We start from the raw sequence: 21,901 nt of genomic DNA, 5'->3' as shown, positions 1-21,901 counted from the left end.
CCTTTTTAAAAATAATTATGAGATGATCGATTTGGACTGCCTGTCAAACACCCTTCATTCGATTTTCGTTCTTCTGCCTTTCCATGTCACATGACTCCAGTGACAACATGCATGGTCTATAGATAATGGATAATGTATACCAGTTTTCTGCTACCACAGAATGACATCAGTTGCAATCTATGTCATTCCAACTATGTTTGCGTATCTTAATTTTCGAATTTACCGCTTAGGCTTTGTAACTTCAGATCATCAGCCGTTTTGTTGAAAGTCATGGGACGGTCGGTGTTAATACGATATACACCGTTATTTTCTGCCTGTATTCTTGCCAAATCTAACCGTGTGGACTCTTTTTGGGGATATATAAAAAATAAGAACGGACATTGTGTTGCCAGCCTGACAGCCGTCTTTAACGGTATTTTTCCATTCTTGCTATCAGCGACTACAGTAGCTGTGAACGGTCGCCGCTCTTCGACGTATTCACTTATGCATTGCCCACACCCTTTCTGATTATGCAATGCTTGCATGACTACTAATGTCTGCGCTGAAGCGAACGCTTTTTCTTTTTTAATTTTTTCTTTGTGTCAGGTCGATCTTGCGAGATGACGCCTGCATTGCTCCAACCACGTAATTTGTACGCAGCAGATCACCAATAGGAGTTGCAATGACACCAATGTCCCTCGTCATCTGTATCTTCACTTCAGGGGCAGTAGGAATCACTTTTTGTTTTATTCACTTACATAGTCTTCGAGTCGCCTCTAATAACGAAATGGCGTCAATTAAAAATTCCCGTAATAGTTTTAATTAGTTCGACTTAAATTAAGTATGCTACCTCCTGTATATGGCACTGGATACTCGTTGCGCAATGAACTGAAGAAACTAAAAGAAAAGGAAAGAGAGAGAGAGAGAGAGAAAGAGAAACAGGTCAATGTCGAGCGCGCGTACAGTAACGTTCACTATAAAGTGCAAATCGCAGCAGGGAATCGAGTCAATGCGAGTGCAGCGTTTCTTCAACTTTATCGGGAAAAACAAAAGTGGTATGCGCTAGGCAAGTATCCACACTTGCAAACATGATCTGCTGGCATCCATACCATATCTTAGCGTTGGCGCGTGATTGTAGCTGAATGAATGAATGAATGAACGAATGAATGAATGAATGAATGAATGAATGAATGAATGAATGAATGAATGAATGAATGAATGAATGAATGAATGAATGAATGAATGAAAATTTTATTGGCTTTAAGATGGTGTTACTATGTCGGATGGGAAGCCCTCAGACCAGCGCTCCTCTGGTGGAGCTTTTCCAGTCACTTCTGGGTGTATACAGTCCTCCAGGATACAGCTAATTTCTGCTCTAAAACGAATGTACACAAACACGCTAACACAAATTAGTTCACACACCGCCTGTGCACTAATGAACTCTAAGCGAAAGCCATCGTTCAGCGAGTCCTCTTAGCGCTTCGCTTTCTCGCGTGGAATGCATTATGGACGTTCGCGATGCTCCTATACAAGTGGGTGTGCGTTTATGAACAAATCGGCGCCAAACTCAATACCGGATTCCCTTCGTAAATTAAGACTGCGCCAGAGCATCTCGGCGATTGTCCCAGAAACAATGGGGGTGCTCGGAGGACGGAATTAAAGACAGCGGCGCGAGGCGACAGCGCGCCCGCTCACCGGAGAGGTTCGCACGGGCATGCAGCAGCCACTTGCTTTTGTTCAGGGACGCGCGTTTGTGCAAGGATTGGCGGGCCGCCGACTCGTCTGATCGGCTTAATTGTCCCGCCAGTGTTGGACTGGGACTTCGCTTACAGGGTAACGGCGCAGATTAGTTGGCCCCGACAAAGGCATGCCATTGTCCGCGCCAGAGAATGCAGAGTGTGTCTTGCATGTGCGAATGGCGATTGGCTCTTTAGCCAACGTTACGGGGCTTGGAAGGTCCCTTGGTAGCAGTTTCGTGGCTATTGGACATTATCTGCTTATAAGGGGCTGTCAAAGAAGTGTACGGAAGCAACACAGATGATATCTTTCCCGTTCGCAGAAATCTTCAGTAGCGTTTGTCTCTGGCTTTCAGGAAGAAAGCTTTCTCTCCGGATTCTTTTCTTTAAGGAACGTCCTACGTATTTGATATATCGAAGCACTATTTCGTTTACGAGTTGTAGCTCTGTGTAAATGTTGCATATATATATATATATATATATATATATATATATATATATATATATATATATATATATATATATACACTGCTAGCTAGCTCATACCATGTCAAGTGTTGCTGAACGTGATTTTTATTCGAACAACTGTGCTATCCGTGCGTTCGCATGACATGTTTATGGAAAACATCTTTAACTTTTGTGGCATAGCGCCGCAACCCTGTAGACATTGTTTCCTACAAAATCTACTACAGGGAACTCTGGTACGTGGTAGCGTCTACTGGAGGCTCAAGTATAGCTGTTCAGACAGAATGGGAATGGTGGAATGGTGGGTGAACATTGATTCGCCCGCGCTTCGTCCTTCTGGCTTCGAACAGACTTGTGATTTTACTGATTGGCAGCTTTGAACAAGATATTGCGTTACAAACGCAACAATTCCAAATGGTTAAATGAGTGTGCTGGAACGTTTTGTTTTCGTGCGTTTATAGAAAATTATGATTTATTGGAAAATTAGAAAGATGTGAGAGGTTGTAGCAACATGTGAGAGGTTGTAGCAACAGGTGAATTTAGCCTGACGATCGAGGCCGGCAATTTCTCCGCCCGGTCGTCTCTTACAATATCATTGCGGCGTTTCAACACATGTCCATCATACTGCAGTCTCTTTTAAGAAAGATAAAGCGTAATTATAACGTCACGACAACGCCTGAAGCTACAAGCACCAAGATTGGACCTCTCGGCCCTTTCTTTATTTCTTTCTTTCATTTCTTTCTCTCTCTCTCTTTCTCTGTCTCCTCTAATCTGTCTTTTGCTTTGGAAGACTGCCTTTACGTATCATAAATATACGGTTACAAATAAACATTTGTTTCGTGCAGGTAGTACAATATGGAAGGGTAGTGATGTGAGTGGATCCAGTTCAAGATTAGCCAAATCCGTGCAACAATCGAATTCCCACATCATTCCATCAATGTAATGGTGATGGAAATAAATCATTATATTATTATTATTATCACCATCATCATCATCATCATCATCATCATCATCACCACCACCATCATCATCATCATCAAAAACATTTATTGGTCTCTACAGGGTCATTTGTTGTAGTCAGTCAGGGTCTTGTCGGACGCTCTTGACTGGGTTCAGCACGGGTCGGGCCCTTTGTGCTGGACTGCAACGGCCTCAGCTGCCCTGCGTGCTCGATGCACGAGACCGTTTAGGTCCTCGCAGCGGTCGCTGGCCAGCAGTGCCTCCCGTTACTCCGCACTTGGATCTATGATTTTTGGGGACTGCTGTTATAAGTTGGCATACCCGTGTGGAGCGATACAAGATTGGTTTTTGACAGAGCCCGGACACTTAGCTGCGTATCTGGTGAGGTGCATTTTACTTCGTAGGTTTATAAGTTCGGGAAGGTTTCTGTCTGGACCTGTCTCCAGTCAGTGGCCTCCGCCCTCGTGAGTGATTTATGTGGCGGAGGAAGGATATCGTATCCTGGTTCCCCTGTATAGCGTGCCGATAAAGCCGCATACTCATTTGGAACAGACGGTAGACCTTCTTGTGTGGATTCTTCCCATATAGCAGTTGAACAACCGCAGCGCCAGCGTTCCCTGTGGCAAATTTTGTATGAAACCATGGCTATAAACGTTCGTGTCGATGTTATAACGAGCAGTCACGTAGCGCCGACCGAACTCGCCTCGCGGGCGTCGAAAGCGCCCCTCCCTCCCCCCCCCCCCCACCCCCCCACCCCCTGCAGCGCTTCAGCAGACCTTCACGGTCGTCACTCTTTTGCGGACCCGTCAAGGAAACGTCCCGTGGCGCGCCCTTGAGCGGTGCAAGCCACTCGCCAGGTTTGGGCTACGCCATTCCGATCCCAGCTCACGCGCGGTCGGAGCGTGCATATTATACGTGAGCGATCGTATTTCGCCGAAACTCGAGCAGCTCGATACGGAGCACGCGTCGTGCATCCGCGCGCGGCTGCCTCGATTCATCACGTTCCTTATTAGACGCGTAACTGGTTCGCAGTATTGCGCGACCCGGGGACGCATGCACGGAGACGAGGAGGGGACCGCATAGAGACGGTTGGATCGGTTCGTGGATCGACTTCGCGAGGCGCTCTCATGTGTACGCGGAAGGAAAGGAACGCAGCTGCCCCGGCGGTGTACAGGCGACTTCGCATCCAGGGTTGGCCGTTCGCGAAGAGACGGCAAATGTGCTCTCGCGCCGGCGGCTAACGAGCCCCTCTTGAAAGGTTCTCGGAGAGGCGTTTTGCGAGCAGCCGAGCGCGTTTCAGCGAATATTTCCTCTACGACGTCTTCTTTCGTAAACTGACATTAGGCAGCGCCGCGAGCACGTTAGCGTGTTGGTCTGCACACGACGCGGTGTGTGGGAGCTAGCTATAGCTGCTAACTGGCGCTCGGCGTTATAGCCGCGCACTCGCTAACCTGTGCGCATTCGGCAGTCGCTCGTCGCGCGTGTAATTGCTTCCATTTTCCTCGATTTCCTTACTCGCGTGTAACTTTGGCTCGACTTAGCTGAGGTAGAAGTACGCATTCTCATGGATAAATTGTGCAAAATAAAATAATTATGGTGACTGCAGTCCCTAAGCAATCTCGCGAGCCATGAGAAAGGCCGTTAGTGGGACGACTCAGGTTTAGTTTAGACCTCATGGATTCTCTAACGTACGCCCAAAGCGAGGGTACACGTATATGATCTTGCATTCCGTGCCCATCGCACTGCGGCTGCCGCCGCCGGGACTCGAACCCGGGATCTCTTTCTCAGCACCAAAACGCCGTTCGGACTGAGCCATGCATCGCAGTGGGCCTTTTGATGGAAGTAGTTTCGTGAGTTATGCTCGAACTAAAATATTAATTGATTAATGACCTTACTGCACCTCTATCTTGAATATCAGGATGCAGAAGGGGGGGGGGGGAAGCGAAGGTATTTTCTTTTCCTCATTCCGAGTGAAATACGCCCCGGATGGCACTTATTTATTTATTTATTTATTTATTTATTTATTTATTTATTTATTTATTTATTTATTTCAGCATAGTAAGCCTTATGTTTGTACTTTTCCTACTCGTCGAAGAACTGGAACGAGCTCTCAAATGCAAATGCAGATATGTGACTAATTATCCCATTTGCATGCACTATGATTGAATAGCTCGTTCACGCACGCATTCTTTATTATTTTTTTATTGGTGGGGGCTATACTAATGTATCGCATTTCCAATAACTGCTACACATCTGCGCACGTGCTGCAGAAACGCTCTGACGGAGCGAGGATTCACTGGCGTTGTACAAAAGGTGCCAACATATCCTAGGTGTTTGTTTACTCGGTTATGAAAAAAATATCTAAAAATTGCAAAAAAATGGAGCAATTATCCCCATAATTTCATGGGTAGAAACGGATGGTTTTCATGCATGCTCCGTACCGACACAAAGGGCACAAGTAATCTTGTAGATTTGTGTGTTGTTTTCTTTTCTCTTGTGTATGTAATGTTGCTGTCTCCGATCTCAGGCAGCTTGTCAACAAGGCAATTTTTCATTCACTTTCCATGGTCACCGTGCAGTTTGCAGTATACGCTAGTCTCTTTCCTTGCGTTCTTTTTTGTCACCTGCCTCCTCCTTTCTTTCTTTATCTCTTTCTTTCTTTATTTCTTTAGCAGAGAGCAGCAACGTTTCCTTATAGTAAGGAATTAATTGAAAAGAACCATGGTTCACTTTTAGATACTTTTTTCATAGGTTATATTGCGACACCAGTCCGAATTGCGAACACTGTCAGAAGTAATTGCACACGCGTTTTGCGTTTGTCCTGATTACTCGCGAGAAGGTCAAACAGCGCACCCCTATCTGATGACTACGTGTTTTGGGTCCTTGAGCTGACGCATGCAGAGCGCCCTTGATTATAACGGCAGCTCGTGTCATTTTGACAAGCCACGGGCCGAGACACGCGGTTTTAGCCGCGCAAATCCAAACACTGTACCACATCAAGTAAAATTAAATCAACGTGTTCACATTTAGTTTGTGGCTGTGGAGAGTACATTCGTGCAAAGGCAATGAAATAATAATTAATTAATTAAAGTAATCGGTTTGTTGAATACACAGAACCGAAAACACGCTCGAGGGCATCGAAACCTCATTGAGGGCTTCGCATCAAATTATCAGTGCTTAAATTGTAAGTTCGAAGTATCAAATTAAGCGCATCAAAGAATGATAAGTTAGGCTTTGTCGGGTTGGAGCAACACCACCTATAGTCTAGGTGGTTCTGGTTAGAGACGCCACAACCAGGGTGCACCTTGTTCATCTACGCACCTTCTTTTCATCGTCATCATCACTCCTTTTTTTTTTCATTCTCCGCTGCCCCAGTGTATAGAGTTACTCTCTCTCTCTCTCTCTCTCTAAGACAGAGCAGCCCGAAAGAATTACTTGCATGTAAACAGGACACGCATGTGCCGCCTAGCATAATAGTAGAGGCACCTATGTCGACAAAATGCTGTCGTATATTTCGCGCCGAGATGCATTTGAGTTGATAATCCGCTATATATGCTGACAATGTATAGCGACAGATTTACATTTCTGTGCCGATAATTTGAAAGTGAGAGCTTCATTAAACGCTGAGGATGCGAGCCCTGCTATATACATCAGTATATACAGGGCTTGCTACTACAGATGAGACATCTGAATTGACATGAAGAAGACAAGAAAGTAAGCACAAGCGAAAACGAAAACAAAGCAAAACAGGAATTGACAAGTAAGCCCAGATGACTGACGAAATGTCAAATAATGTTTGTAAGTGCTGAATGGCGCATGCAGGACCTCCATGGCTCGTATCGCATCCCCACTTGTGCCCCAGAAGTAGTTTATGCGACAGCGATAGCTTCGTTTACACCTAACTGCACGCCTCTCTCAGAGGCTGGTAATCGTGACCACTTGAGGGTGCGAAAGAACGCATTCGTGACGATTTTACTCTTTCACTGATCCTTATTTCATCCTTCGAAGGACAGCGTCGTCATTTGTTCCCTTGATGTGTGGTGTTGCTAGCGAAAGGTCAAGAGCGGGAAAATGGTGCGCTTTCTCATATGTCCGCGAGATGTACTTTCGTAAAGCAGTGTCCTAAGCGTCGACAGTTAAATTAATAAAAAGTTATTTTTTGGTTGCTGTTGTTGTTGTTGTTATTGCGGTGGAGACTTGATTTGTGGCATAATATGTGGCATGAATTACCGTGTGGTAACTGTAAGGCGTGTGTTGTGTATTTGTGTCATCTCTTGTCATGTACCCAGCGATCATAGCTGGTCCTAACCAGCCGCATGCAGTGGCTTAAACGTCAAATTGTTAACTGAATGAAGGATGGCGATTGCTGAATTGTAACATTTCAGTTTTCTAACAGTTGGAAAACGAACGCTGGGCAGTCTCTTACAATTAAAGAAAGGGCAACAAAATAATTTATATTGCATTCCTCTTATACTAAAGCGGTTCGTCATTGACTCGTTTTCGTCATCGAAAACGCACCGTTCGTCTGTGACAGCAGACATATGTCATAGACATAATAGCAGACACATTAGTGACCGACGTCACATACAGCTCTGTTGTGTTGGGTTCTATTATACACGGGTTGCAGTGGGGAGATCAGGGCAAACAGTTATGACGAAACTTTCGCGTATTCGGTCTGCAGTCGCCTTACTGCCCTCGGGGTCCGCAAACTTTTGCTTCCAACTGCGCAAAGCTCTCCGTTCGAATACAGTGCAAGGGTTTGTGCTCCCTCTTCCTCCGTCCTTACGCCTTGATATATCGCATTCCTCTGCCATTCTTGTTTTTGCTTTATTCGTTCTTTTCTTTTTTACCACAATGCGCCTGACTTTTGTGTGGACACGAAAGGCTTCGATACCTCGCTTACGCCGAGTGCTTGCGTGGCTCGCCGCAGGGAAACGCCTGCCGACTGGGTCGTTTCCGGCGAATAAGGACAGCTTTCGCACGGGCCCAGCAAGCACGCACGTCGCGACCGCGCAGGCGTTACATCGAACGCTCACCGCGGTCTCCACAATGCACGATCAAAAAGGCCGTTAGTCTACACCGTGGCGCGGAATAATAATGCAACAGGCTCGAGCGGCTGCGTCTCGTTTGCTCCGGGCCCTGTCCCGGCGGGGTGTCTCCCGCTCTGCGTTGACGCAAACGCTGGCCGAAGCAACGGCGTCAAAATACACGCGGGCCTGGGGAAATCGTCGTTTCATTCGTTGCGGTTCGGCGCGGTTTGTCAGGTGTGTACGCCGCGTTTTCGCTCGCTTAAGCTACCCGTGCGTACCTCCCTGGTTTACAAATTGGGGATGGGAAAACAAAAAGAGAAGAAGAAAGGAAGAGAGAAAGAGTTGGGCTAAAATTCGCGCATTCTTGTCGCCAAAATAAGCGTATTGTCGCGATGTGAGGAAGTCGGGAGCGAAGTAGTCTGATCAACAGGAACAGCAACCAGGACTATCTTTTAGCGCATGCTAACGATTTCATTTATGTTTTGCTTGAAGTGCCGGAATGAGTGCTTATCGTCGTCGTCAGGTGCGCTACAGACGTCGCTTTATAAAAGAAGTTCTAGAGCACAGACAGGTCGGAAGTGCGTAGCGGCTGAAGCGGAGAGAAGTTAGGGTAAGGGAGATGCAAAAAAAGATTGACGGGCTCGCTTGCTATACTACACGGCTGAACACACGCATGCAGTGACACTCATCCTCAAATTTGAAGGTCTGTGGGCGAGTGCAACTCACCCTTTCCCGCCTCCAGCCCTCTCATTTCCGACGACACTGCTAGATGCTGTGCAAAGCAACACCGCGCGCCGTGAATTTCTCGAAAGAAATTCTCCGAGTTCGAGCGAAGCAGGCGAAGACGATTGTCTGGCAACCTTGCTACTATGCTAGCTCCCGGTGAAAGCGATGGCATACTTGAAACGGCGCGTACAGAGTGAGCTCCACGCACATATACAATGTGCACGACGCTACAACATTCTAAACGTTCTGTAGTGACAGTTCCCAGCATTTCTCACTGTCCGCCGTTACTTCCATGGAGGCGTAATGACATTTCGCTTTTACCAGTATACGTTTCTTTGTCAAATCTTTCGTCTCGCTTTTCGCGCATCTAATGGCAAAATCTAATGGTATAGTAATGGCTCTTCGAGACCTCTGGACAGCCAGTCTTGGGCGAAACGTGGTGCTGTAAAAACACATTGTGCTATAAAATCAAGTGCAACCCGCGCCATCACTTCAACAGTAGACTCCTTGAATAAGTAATGCGGGTGGTAAACGCGAGAATACGGTAAGCCGATCAGCAGAAGCGGGAGGGAGGACCGTTACTCTGAGAGCCACCGTGCCGGCTCGTTCACCAGCGACGGAACGGACCTTGAGCCCAATAACAACGGGACGCCGCCTCCGCCACCGCTAAGCGAAGCTTCGAGCGGATGGCAAGGCACCGTGTGGGTTATAGTACACAGCAGTGGACGAGCCTGCTTGCTTACCTGCGAGTAGGCTGAGCGTGGCCGATGAAGATTGTGTTGTCGAAAAACTGGCCGGCGTTCGATTTGACCCCCAAACGAGCGAGATGAGAGGTCTCACCCTAGTACCAGATACGTTGCGTTGTGTAGTGCAATCGAGGCGAGTCGATCTGATTGGGCGCAAGGCCGCCGTTTTGCGAGGTGAAAGGCCCGCTGGAGATATATAATTCGCTTGTTCGTAAACTGCCAATCACATGGCTCTTTCTTCGTTGCTTGTTTGTATCTGTGTTCTGGAGGACTCCTTGGAACTTTCTTTTTTCCCGTTTACTACGCGAGAACATGCACCGCTTATAGTAATATAGCCATCGCTTCCGGTACTGCGGACTTCCTTACGGCCCATCTTTTCTGTCCCCCGCTGTAGGGTAGCTGACCGGGTGAAAGCCTTATTAGCCTCATTGCCTTTTCTTTTCTCTCCCCCTATCTCTCCAGTCCTCACATGAACTCTCGCTATTTCTTTCTTTTTTTTTCTTGCTTTACTCCTTCACGATTCTTTGCCAACGCACTTTGCGAGCGTGTGTATGCAGTGTTAGGTAGGTTGTATTCATGTCGTCCCTGTATGGATAAGACCATTCCGGTATCGCTAATACACGTTTGCTTTCATCCTGTCAAAATATATAGGGTGGATGGGTGAATGGGGAGGAGGGGGAGAAAACGTGAGTGTTTTCTAGAAGTCCTTGACGGACCAATGCTCACGACAAAGGAAGGCGTCGGTGCTTTTTCGTGTCACGTTCCCACGTCGTTCAGTAACTTCGTGGCAGCGTCCGTGACCGCCAAAGCTGACGTCACAGTGCCCTGCGTCCGTTGCCGACGTGTGAAGTTGCGTGCGAAGCGAGGCCTTTCTCATTCTCAATTTCTTTTTTTTCCGCCCCTCGCATTCGCACCGACTATACATTCGGCGTACAACCTTGTCGTTGACCTCCTTCCAATTCGTTTATACACTTTGCTGGATAATTAGCCGTTGTAATCATGTTCACTTTCCGCGTAATTCCGCCTGTTGTCGACGAACTGTTAGACCGAGCTGCAAGGGAAGAGAAGGAAAGAAAAGCAAAGATACAGACAGAACGTCGGAACATGTGATATTGCAAGAGGAAGTAATTATGCGTGTTCGAAGGTGCCAACACGACTAGCTGCGATGAAGGAAGTGTTACTAGGCGTGCAAAGCCAGCCGGTTTAGTCAGAAGCGGGAGTCTGTTTTGCCGCTACGAACAGTGCGCGTAGTATTCGTGCATCCAGGCAGGTCTAAGAACTCGCATCCGCGCTAATTTCGCGCAACACTACGCTAAAGTGGGTATGCTGACGCGTCGGATCGCACAAGATGAATTGTGTTCTCTTAAGGGAAAATAATTGTGCGACGGTTGTTCGTTCACAACGTATCGATTTTCAAAGCGCTAAAATGCTAAACCTTCTCTCGTTTGTGAATTTCCCCGTGTTGGTAAACATGAAGGCAGTTCGAACCGATACGACTGGCAATGTAGATAGGTTAGAAAGTGAATGTTAGACCGCTTGTTCTGTGTCTCCTAACTCGATCAAACAGTGTATAGGTGTAGCTTCCAATACGCTGCACAGAACTTAAGAGAGCAAAATATGTGTCGAGAAGAGAGAGCTTTACGGCTGCCCTCTTGGTTTTTCTTCGCGTCGATTTGCCTTGCTGCTGCTGCTGCTGCTGCTGCTGCGGTCGACGCAAGAATGAACGGTCCCCGCTTCGCGGAGGAATTTCTTGGCCGGTTACCAAAAAGCATACGCCCTCTATCTGATGGTCGCGTTTCTTTTGCGCGTACCCCTTTTCCTTCCAGGCCTCTGCGGCGTAGTTGTGCCCAGCTCCGCATGGCCTTTGGCTGGGCGTCTATTTTTGTCGAGCGGACGACGAAATCGCCCCTTTACGACGCGTATCGTTCTTGTTTGATCCGTAGGTGCTGACCCTATGGCTACGCATTTATATGCGTACAGCGTACGTGTTGAAGCGCATGTACATTGCTTTTCTTTTTCGTTTCTGGACGGCGATCATCTTCTCTGCTCTGCGTTTCGCCTCTTCTGTTCCGTACCATTCGTGACTCTGCTTGTCGTAGTGCCGGACCACAGCGAGAGAGATTTTGTTTGTGATTTGGTTTGTGAAGCGTTGCTGTTCATTGGTTCGTGTCGTATTTCATTACGCCACAGCCTTTGCGAACCGACATTATGATAGCAGCGTATGTCAGAAATGAAGTAAACAGAAGTTAGTGTACTCCGTTCACTCGTTCATTTTACATACATACATACATACATACATACATACATACATACATACATACATACATACATACATACATACATACATACATACATACATACATACATACATACATACATACATACATACATACATACATACTACGTACGTGCGTACGTACATACATGTGCATTTGAGCTTGATCGAGACACAGATACGGTTATCTTCAAACTGTGGTCTTGCTCTGTCATCAAACCGACGTGTCTTTCTAACCTATCGCTCGCTGTATCGGCCGATATACGAGGTCCGAACCAACGCCTAGTGCGTAGTATGCCCATCTCGAGAAGCCCCACTGCGCCACACCTTCAACGACGGACGATAAGAACCGAGCTCGACGAGCGATGTCGTGGCACACGGCCAACAACAAGACTGGGGCACACGGGAAATTTTTCACAGTATACACGCGGTTTAAACAAACGTAAACAACAAACACTCGTGGCGGGAATTGTCCACAACTCCCTTCAACGAGGCCGTATAATTTCAGCGGAGCATTTTTTTACCCGATTCTCACTTTATACTTTGTACTTACTCTTTGAGACTTTATAGCTGGAGACCGGTTCTCGATCGAGGCTGCCACGGGCGATTTTACGTGCACCGCTCGGTGTTTGTGCGGTGCTTGCAATCTTCTCTAGGCGCGCCGGCGTCTCGCCCCACGCGCGGTCCCGCTTATCGAAACTCCAAATCTCTCGGCTAATCTGAGTTTTCCACCCGCCGCGCAGATCTTGATTAGCGGTCCTCCGCCTGGTGGCGTGAGCTTGGCAGCGAAGGGCTGTAGCTATAGGTACGACCTGACACTGCTGCATACGTGCATGCCCTGTATCTTTGCAGTATGGTGGCACAGCGCCGGCTATCTCGTTTACCGTTGCTGTGCGTGACATCTGGCAGCTTGATGAAATCGCGATACGTACGCTATTTAAATGGCGGAAGGACGACCGTTTTATGCCCGTTTTTTCGCGTTTCCATGTATTGCGTGCCCTTGCGGGGGTTCAAGACGATAGAGCTGCGATATGAGGAGGAGGACAGGCGCGCGATTGCTACATATACCTATGCACTTAATTAGCCATATATGCTACTGTAAGATGCGAAAACCCTGGAAAAGCATGCTTGGCCTTTCACAGGGTTTGCGCAATGCTAAGCTAGAATTGCACCAGTGTGTGCATGCGGCGGTCGCGGTCACGCGGAACAGCACGCACGCGGTATACGTCTATTATATATAGCGCACTATGCATTTCAGTCGCGAGTGGCTGCTCTGCTTGCAAAATTAAAATAGATTTTTTTTACTGTTGTGTTTATGCTCATTCATTGTATGTTCGCGACAGAAATCTGGTCGACAAATTCCCTTAGTCGCACGTGAGTGCTTGCTTGCATGAACGACGCTGTATATCAGCGTAGATGTAATGCGTCTCATGCGAAGTGCATGTGACACGCTATTCCATGTCCAAACGAGCCGTTAAATTACTTCTAATTTATTCCTCTTCTTCTTCTTCCTGTTTTCCTATGTTTATTTCATTATCATGCGTCTCGATCGTTTCCTAAAGTCACGCTGTGTCTTGCTTTCTCGCAGGCTTCTAACCGAAACCGGCATCAACAAATGACGCCGAAACGAGCGCAAGGTAAGCGTTTCCGTCTTTTTTGCTTGTTGCCTTTTGTTGTTGAATATGTAGACACGCCGAGAAGCAATGCGAGGACGAGGACTTACAGGACAGTTCCTTAACTATCGCCGATTTCTATAAATACATTCATTCAGCTGAACGAGCGTTTTGATTAAGCGACACATACGTAATGCCATACACTAAAGTGAACGTCATCACAGAAGGAGCACGTATGTAGAAAACCCCTCGGTATAGCAAACCGTACAAATATGGACATGGAAGCGGAGCCCTATTGCTCAAGGATATAACAAACAATAAAGAAGAACGGTACTGAATTGAGTCAATTGGTTCAAGGCTAACACGAGGTTAACAGCATAACTGACAACGAAAGCAAGAGCATAGATCCTTCTGGCAGGTGACTTCCTATATTGTTCCTCAGCCCCTTGGTGTGGTCGATACGGGGCGCTGCAGGTTATGTGTATACGTGTTTTAATTTGTCTGAGCGTGCGCCGCAATACTTGCAACCTCGCATGCGGGAAAATAAAGCTCAATTGATAGTTCAGCGACATCGGTGTGCCGTCTCCGTTTTGTCCTGCGTGTTCAGCTCAGCTGCTTAACTCCCCTTATATGAGAAAAAGAATGCTGGGGATTTTTCTTTCTTCAGATGTACGATATGATTGTATGTCTGTCGTTTCTTTAACGGTTGACCCTATTTCTCATCTTTCTTTTTCTTTTTTGTGTGTGCTTCATCAAATCAAGAAAGCGGCTCATTATCGCTTCTATAAAGTGTCTATTACAACTCAGCCTGCTCTTATTCAGCGGGCCCAACGGCTCCGAGTGGACACGTCATGGTCTAAGCCCTCTGTCTTTTAACTATGTAACGTTACACTCCCCCTTTACAGGGCGGAAGTAACATTGCCAATTTATATGCTGTCGTTTTCCAGCGCGAGTCAAGAACAGCGCCCAATTTAAGAAGCGTGCAACAGAAGTAGAGGTCCAGTTGTTAAGTTGCAGTAACGAGATAATTCGTGTCAAAAAAAAAAAAAAAGAAGATTGTTGAAGCTTCCTGTTATGAGCTACAGTGTGGTGACGCGTTCGAGCTACACTGGGGCTTTCAAGAACCTCCTCCGACTTACTGCTTTTGTATGCTGGATCAAATGAACGAGGAAGCGCTCCACGACTTCGACGGCAGCCTATTACGACGAGGTCTGCTGTTTCAACGCATCTAACGGCTCAGCGCAAACACGTCAGCGCCGGAGGCGCCTGTCGTTTTATCGCATTACAACGCTCGACGTCCCGAATGCAGAACGGAAGTCTGACTGCGTCAATTCCTGCACGGTCGCTTTTGCAGCGTGTGTGTACTGCGGCCGCTGCTGGTGTCGGAGGGGATGTCGGCACTTGCGGAGGGTCGCGAGGAGCGCGTGATCTCGTTAAATGCGCGTTGAGTGAATTTCACGCGTCGAGCTAAGTGGACTCAATGAGTGAGCTGGCGGCGGCTGAGCGAGGGAAGCTTTAGAACACCGCCTAGGGGAAAGGCGAAGAGAGAGAGAGAGAGAGAGAGAGTGAGAGAGATAGAGAGAGAGGCTGTGTGGTGGGAGAGCTGTCCCTGACCTGCTACACTCTTTACTCAGCTGCGGTGGCGTTGTTCGCGCGAGCAGTATGTACTGGGTTCCGCAGTGGGCACTTTGAGTGGAAAGAGCGAGATATAAATAGAGATGGAGAGAGATAGAGAGATGAGAGGGGGAAGGAAGGAAAGCAGGCAGCTCAACTGGACTGTCCAGTTCGCTACCCTATACGTGAAGAGGGGATGGGCGAGTGAAAGAAAGAGAGAGTGGAAGCCACCATGTAGGTGTCGGGCTCCGCTCTTCGAGAGCAGCCGTGCTCAAGGCTGTGCTCACGGCTCTGCTCAAGACGGTGCGCTCGAGACTGAGCACACGGCGCTCTGGGAGGGACACGTGCGTTTGCACGATTTGAGCTGCGTCGATTTCGCTGCGTGACCGCTCTTCTTTTAATTCTTCCCACTGTCCATGTAGAGCACCATGTCGAATAAAAGAAATAAAAACAAGAATATATAAGATGTTGTTACAAGACGTCGTCTTGGTAATGTAGTGGAATAACTCCGCCTTGATATCAGTAATATGTGTTTTCTTTGCCGTATGTCCTTTGTGCATCAATTCATTTATCATGGCATTCACGCACATTGAACCAGCATAAATGAAACGAACGCCCTTAAGGTGAGGGAGAGAGAGAGGCTCTTTAATGAAAACTAGAGAGGTTTGCCTGCCTGCACACCTATGTGTGCAGGCAGGCAATGAACGTGACGGGGCTATGCGCCATTGCATTTTTCTTTTGCTTGCTTACAGGTGTATCAGCCATTGATTATGATAGTTCTTGTGTGCGGACACGAAAATTCTATGGTACCCTCGCCATATACAGCTCCGTTGTAAAAATCTTCACGAACAAGAGCACGGAACGTGGTTTGTTCATTACATTGCCCTGACTATGTACAGTTTCCGTTTACGAAACCTGAGCAGTGGCTTACTGGGCTTCTATACTATAGCAGTCCTGAGAACGTACTTCATTAGTGCGCGAAAGTATAATTGGCGTTTCCTCAGCTATAGACCAAAGTTTGTGAAATGCCTGCTCGTTTAAACGTCCTTTCCTTGTATCTCCGCTTTCTCTAATGAACGATTACGTTCATCGCTCCGCTGTTCAAGCTTTATATGCCCACTTTCGTCGTTCTTTCTCTCTCTCCTTCTTCTTCTTTTGCCTTTTTTGTTCCATCCTTCCTTCCTTCCTTCCTTCCCCTTCTCCTCCTCCTCCTCCTCCTCCTCCTTTATTTTACCTTTTTCCCTACCGTGTCGGCCGCGGTGTTGCAGAGTGCAGTAAAAGCGATCGGAGAAAGTCAGTGGCTGCGGCCCACGAATTGCTCACGTAATCGCTTTTTTTTTTTCTCCTACACGCTGTTATGCGCGCGTTACGAGGAAGTCGAACGGCCGCCGATAGACACCGCGGCGGCGGGCGCTAGCTGGGGCCAAATCGCGGAAGGCTTTCCGATCTATTTTATATGTGGGTCGACGTTTATGTTCGTAACGTTGCCTTCCTCGTCTGGCTGCTGGGTATAGCCACTGGTCCGGGATTACGAAATGGCCGCTTCCTTCCTTCCACGTCTTCTCACCAGGGGTCGTTGTGTGCCATTCGTCATATATCATACCTAGTCTTTTCCGGCTCTTTGCTTTTGTGCCTCTATACGGAGATACCTTGAGCAGTTTTCATGTATACGGAGTCGTAGTCCTAGGCTTTGTCGCCTGCATTGTCAGGATCTATCGTGACACGTTTAATACATAATGAATTGAACTCATTAATAATGTGCCCAAAAAGTTGCGCACAAGCTTTATAGTAATTTGGCGCACAAGGACAAAAAAAAAAGGAACGAGGCACAAACAGGGACTAAGAACAAAATGCACACTTAGAGGAGTAATTCAATACTATTTTCAAAAGAAAATGTGACATTGTGAGCCATAGAAACACATGGTTCCGCCAAAATCGCCTTGCTGGGAAATCAAAAACGAGTAGATTGACACAAGATCTGACATTAAAATACACATGAATACACTTTTTGGGTCCTACGATATAGGTTCGTATCTCAATTATAGTGTTTGCTGGAAAATCACCACGGTTGATGAGAATTGTACCTTCACGTTTGTAAGGCCTGACGTGTCAGAATCAACTAATCACCTAATACAGAGTGTCCATGGAACGTGCGTAACTCTTCCTGGTTCGAATTTTGTCACTCAATTGAAAGACTTCTACTGCACGCTCCTGAATGACAAAAAAGAATCAATAATAAAGAAATAAATTCCCAGTGGTGTTTCTGGCAACATATGGCATGCTTTTCTCATTAATTCCCTGTCAAAAAAATTAAAAAGAAAACGTATGTCCCATAACTTCCATATTCAATAACCCAACAAAGTAAGCAAGCACCAACAAAGTAACCTTTCAGCTGAGCCAAGAATCAGCACTGTGCTGGAGTTACTGGCAAACTTGTTGCCTGTGTGTTTGTTTCTTTTCGCTAGCGCTTACATGAAAAAGAAACAAAGCTCTTTGTTCTTTTCTTTTTCTGTCTTTCTCTTTTTCTTTCTTTCTGGAGGGACCTACATGCGTCTCCATATGTCGTGTTCGTTCAGCTTAACACAGAAATGAAGGCGGCTCTTGTGGGGTACGTAAATTCACGCTAACAGGAAAAGTTGTCGCCGACGCCTAGAAACACCCTAGCTCCCCCCGCTCGCTATGCTTCTATCAAACATACCAGCCGCAGCGAATTGCTATACGTTCCGCCTCGCTAAAGACCGAGCAACACCCTGGCGGGCGTAGGGGTCAACAGCTCGACGTTTTATAAGGGGACGCGTTGTTCGTCTGCATCGTACACGGAGATAGTGCGTTCAGAGTAAGATATATAAAGACTGAAGATAAACAGACTCCGGTTCGAGCAAGCAGTAGCGCGTGTGGAGTGTGCGTGCGTTTGTATAAACGCCGGGCGTCTGCAGACGAGCGGGGAGCAGACGACACGCGTTCAGCAGACGGCAGGCTGTGTGTGAGCGCTTGTGTGCGCGTTTGCCTGTGCGTTTGTGTTTGATCGTGCGTGTTTGTACCATCGTGGGCTCTCTATCCTTCACTTGCTCGCGCCCGGCACGCTATACAAGCGATGCCCTTGGTCCCGTTCGAGCTTCTCGTCCCTGTCGGGACCACCCTCGTATGAAGTAGCCCTGACTAAACGGCCCCAATTGGGGCGGAAGCAGGGAGCGCCCCGTGCCGTCTGCTTCCACCCACCTCTCTCTCACTTGGTGCACGGCGTTAGCGCAAACACGATGCGGCTTTGAGATTGACCAGAGCGCTCCCGGCCGTAGCTGCTGACTTGCGCACTCGTTGTGCGGTCTTCATTGTGGTTGGTTCACGTGCACCAATTTTTCCTGCCCTGTGCCACTCTTGCTCACAAGCATACGAATGTGACTACAATGGAGAATGCAGCGGGTCTCATCATTTCACTGTAACCGATTAACGATCAATTTGCGACACCCAGAATTTTTCTTTTTCTTTTTTTTTCGGTACAGGCTTGACTGTTTTGCACAACGAAGGTGTAAGGTATTTGCACACGAAAGGGTGGTTTTCACTGACGTCGAAACTCCACATGCGCCTGGAGGAACTCACTCGCCATATATATTTACGCCTACTTTTGCCCTACTTTCTGTTCAACCGTCGTACATCCATAATGTGCATCCTTTTATGGCAGAAAATGTGCTGCTGGCAAAGAGAACAATGTCAGTCGAGACCACGCGGATAGGTTGAACTGTGTGTGCATGTGAGTGCGTGTGTGTGCGCTTCTTCATTTCATTCCATTCTAAATCGTGCACTTTCTCTTGCATCGCTCTTGCTCCACAAGTTTTTTTTTTACTCATCTAAAGGCGCATTTAACGGCACCTCTAAGGAAGTTCAGTTCTCCGGAGTTCAACGGACCAAAATAAATGTTCGTACCACAATGCCGTCCCTGTTAAAACTTGGCCAGAAACTAAGCGCTGGGAATGACTTCGATGCCCTCAGCCTTGCTTTAGCCGACGTGATCATGATACATCGGGATTACGACATTGACTGTCGCCGTTTCGTGTACAATACACTTCCTTCTTTCCGCTGCATTAACCTTTCCGTCGTGCAACATGTCGCCATCGGGATAACATGCGCGCCCTTTTGTTCACTGATGTTTGCCGCAGATGAGGCAAGAGGAAAGGTACTCTCTGCCTCCAGTCTTTTCCCTTGCATAATAGCAAGAACACGACCATGCTCACTAGATAAAAAGAACAGACTTCAATAATGACTCTCACTCTTCATCGTACCAGGGAAAAAAAACGCGTCGTAGACAACGGTCAGCTGCTGCGTCAGTGAATGCAGCGTCGTCATACTTTCATTAGTGTTCATCTGATTTGCGGAACTGAAGCATGACGACGCTGTTATTCTAATGCACCAATCAGCTGCGCGGCGGGCCGTATACGGGACCTGACAAGAAATGCCTAAGGTGGGCTACACCTCAAATCGGCGCTGACAGTGTGTTGGATAAAGGCTCGTGCTTTTAATTTGCTGACTACTTCGAGTTACATCGCCAGCCGCGTCGTCTCGGCAAAAGCCAAGCAAAGTTTATATATATTTGAGGTATATTAAAGAGTGTTCTGGCAGTGCTAGCAATGTCGTGAAAAGCAGCTCCAACGCTCATTATCGCTACTATCATTAGTGCCATAAGCGCTGCAGGAGCTCCGTGGCCAGTCGGAAACAATTAATTCAAGTCTTGGTACAAGGTATACGGCAACTACTGTACACTCCGTTCGTTGATTTGAGAAGTAGAACAATGTGTGCTTCGTGCTGAATTAATCGGTCCAGATTAACATCAATGTGTAACATAATCGCATTAATGAAGCTATAGTCGCGCCGCCGCCATGATATGATAGCGCCGCGTTTCTAAGGTTCCTTTGAACAATATACCATCACTATAATTACGCCGGTAATGTTAAGTGCACGATGTCAATTAATGCTGCTCCGTGATTCGGAAAGCAGGCCAAGCGAGAGCGTGCCGCACCCACCTTCTATACGTCGACGTAGAAAACAAGAAGGCTCTCGAAAGCGCTTACTCTGACCGATACATTTCACGAATTGAGACATTTTCTTGAATACACTCGCTCTTTTCTACTGCCAAGATTGGATGAAATGCGAGCACGAGGAAAAAGAAAAGACTGAGCATGCAGGAAAGTCCTTGCTCCGTAAAACTGAGTGTGAGACTGAGCGTATTTCCCTTTCCACAATAGTCATCGCATATGTCGCTGGTATGATTCAACAAAACACGCTTAGTTTAGGGATAACGTTCCTTTAGTGCCCGTGTTTCCATAATGAGTACATACCGAATGCAGTTTCACGTGATTATAAGCGTAGATCGCTGGGTACATTCCGACAGACATCACAACACACTGCTTGAATTCATACACAATAGCACACTTATAATGCACGCCAAACGTTATGCATTAAAGCAAATCTGCATCGCAGTAAAAAAAAAAAATGCAAAGGTCTTATACATTGTCTCTTCCCGTTGGCTTTTTATTCCGGCATCAGTACCTACTTCCTTCTGTCCAGCGTTTTATCTCTACATGGGTACGGTCTTCCGCTCTAAGGTTTGCTAAAGCCTTTATACCTCTTACGTTTGCTTTTACCTCTTAACTCTTAGGTATGCTTAACTCTCTAAACCGCTTAGGTTTGCTGTCACCTTTATAAAGGTGACCAAAAATGCCAGGTTGTTTTCAAGAAGTTTACCCATTGTATGAGAGGACTAAATATCTTTCCTTCCTTAAGTTGTGCGCGCACAAACACGCGCGTGCATTTTCGAGATTGCGCTTGCACGTAGTGCCTTCCGGCGGTTCTTGTCCGTTACGAGAGGCCCACGCGGTGCGTGGTTCCTCTCCGTCAGCCGGGCGGCGACCGTGCGGGCCCCAAATCAGCCCGTCACGCGTCCCAAATATTTACCCGAGGCCATCGGCTAAGAGAGGGACCACACAGCGCTCCCCCTCATCCTTTCCGACGTGTTATTATACTGCACGTGCAGCGATTCTGTGCGTATCACGTGCGCGCTTTACTGCTGCCCAACATTCTGCCAACCATGTGCGCTCTAGGACTGTTGCAGCTGCAAAAACACAGCGACGAGCTCGCTAAGCGGGCTTAGACCCGTTTAAGCGCGTCTGTCTCTCGTTGCACGAAGCATGTAGCTAATAATTTTTTCGAGAGAGGCACATGCCCGTCATGAGTGGTCTGTGGATACTGTGGTGATTATGACATTCTCGCACGGAAACTGTGAACGTTCCGGAATTGTGTCTTCAAGCAATTCCCTCACTGTGTTCTTCGGAACACAACACGTAACCTACCGACTTGTCTCGACCCCACACCCCTGAGAGGGTTGCTTTTCCTCGTGACAGTCGTGCTCTGCAGAATAGCTAGCGGCCGGTTACGCTGTGCGATTCAGCGATAGTGAACTGATTCCAAGTAGGCGTCAGAAACCGAGCAGTCCACCAACGCTGCGGATGGAAGCGTCTGTAACGCTGCCCCAGTGGTAGAACTGGCGCAAAACGTATGGTAATCTACGTGCTCCGAAGAAACCTTCGTATCAAACTCAGTGCGAAGGAGGCACAACAGGTAAGCTTTAAATGGGTCGCAGCAGCTGTTGCGTCAGTGACAAGAGCAGAGAGAGAGAGAGAGAGACAGAGGAAATAAAAAAGGCAGGGAGGTTAACCAGCGAGGAAGATCCGGTTTGCTACCCTACACTGGGGAGAGAGAGAAGGGG

General features: G+C 47.3%; 1 protein-coding gene across 4 annotated transcripts in view; it reads left to right on the top strand.

Moving 5' to 3' along the window:
- LOC126521862 (protein FAM107B) overlaps positions 1-21,901 on the top strand; it is a 181,013-nt gene that overhangs the window by 83,211 nt on the left and 75,901 nt on the right. For all 4 annotated transcript variants that reach the window (XM_050170573.3, XM_050170574.3, XM_050170570.3 and 1 more), the window contains one exon: positions 13,506-13,554. In XM_050170573.3, the coding sequence (XP_050026530.1) occupies positions 13,506-13,554 (49 nt within the window). The remainder of the gene's footprint in view (positions 1-13,505; positions 13,555-21,901) is intronic.

This window comes from Dermacentor andersoni, chromosome 6 (assembly GCF_023375885.2).
Source record: "Dermacentor andersoni chromosome 6, qqDerAnde1_hic_scaffold, whole genome shotgun sequence".
Taxonomy (NCBI): domain Eukaryota; kingdom Metazoa; phylum Arthropoda; class Arachnida; order Ixodida; family Ixodidae; genus Dermacentor; species Dermacentor andersoni.
This window is presented reverse-complemented; position numbering and strand designations above follow the sequence as displayed.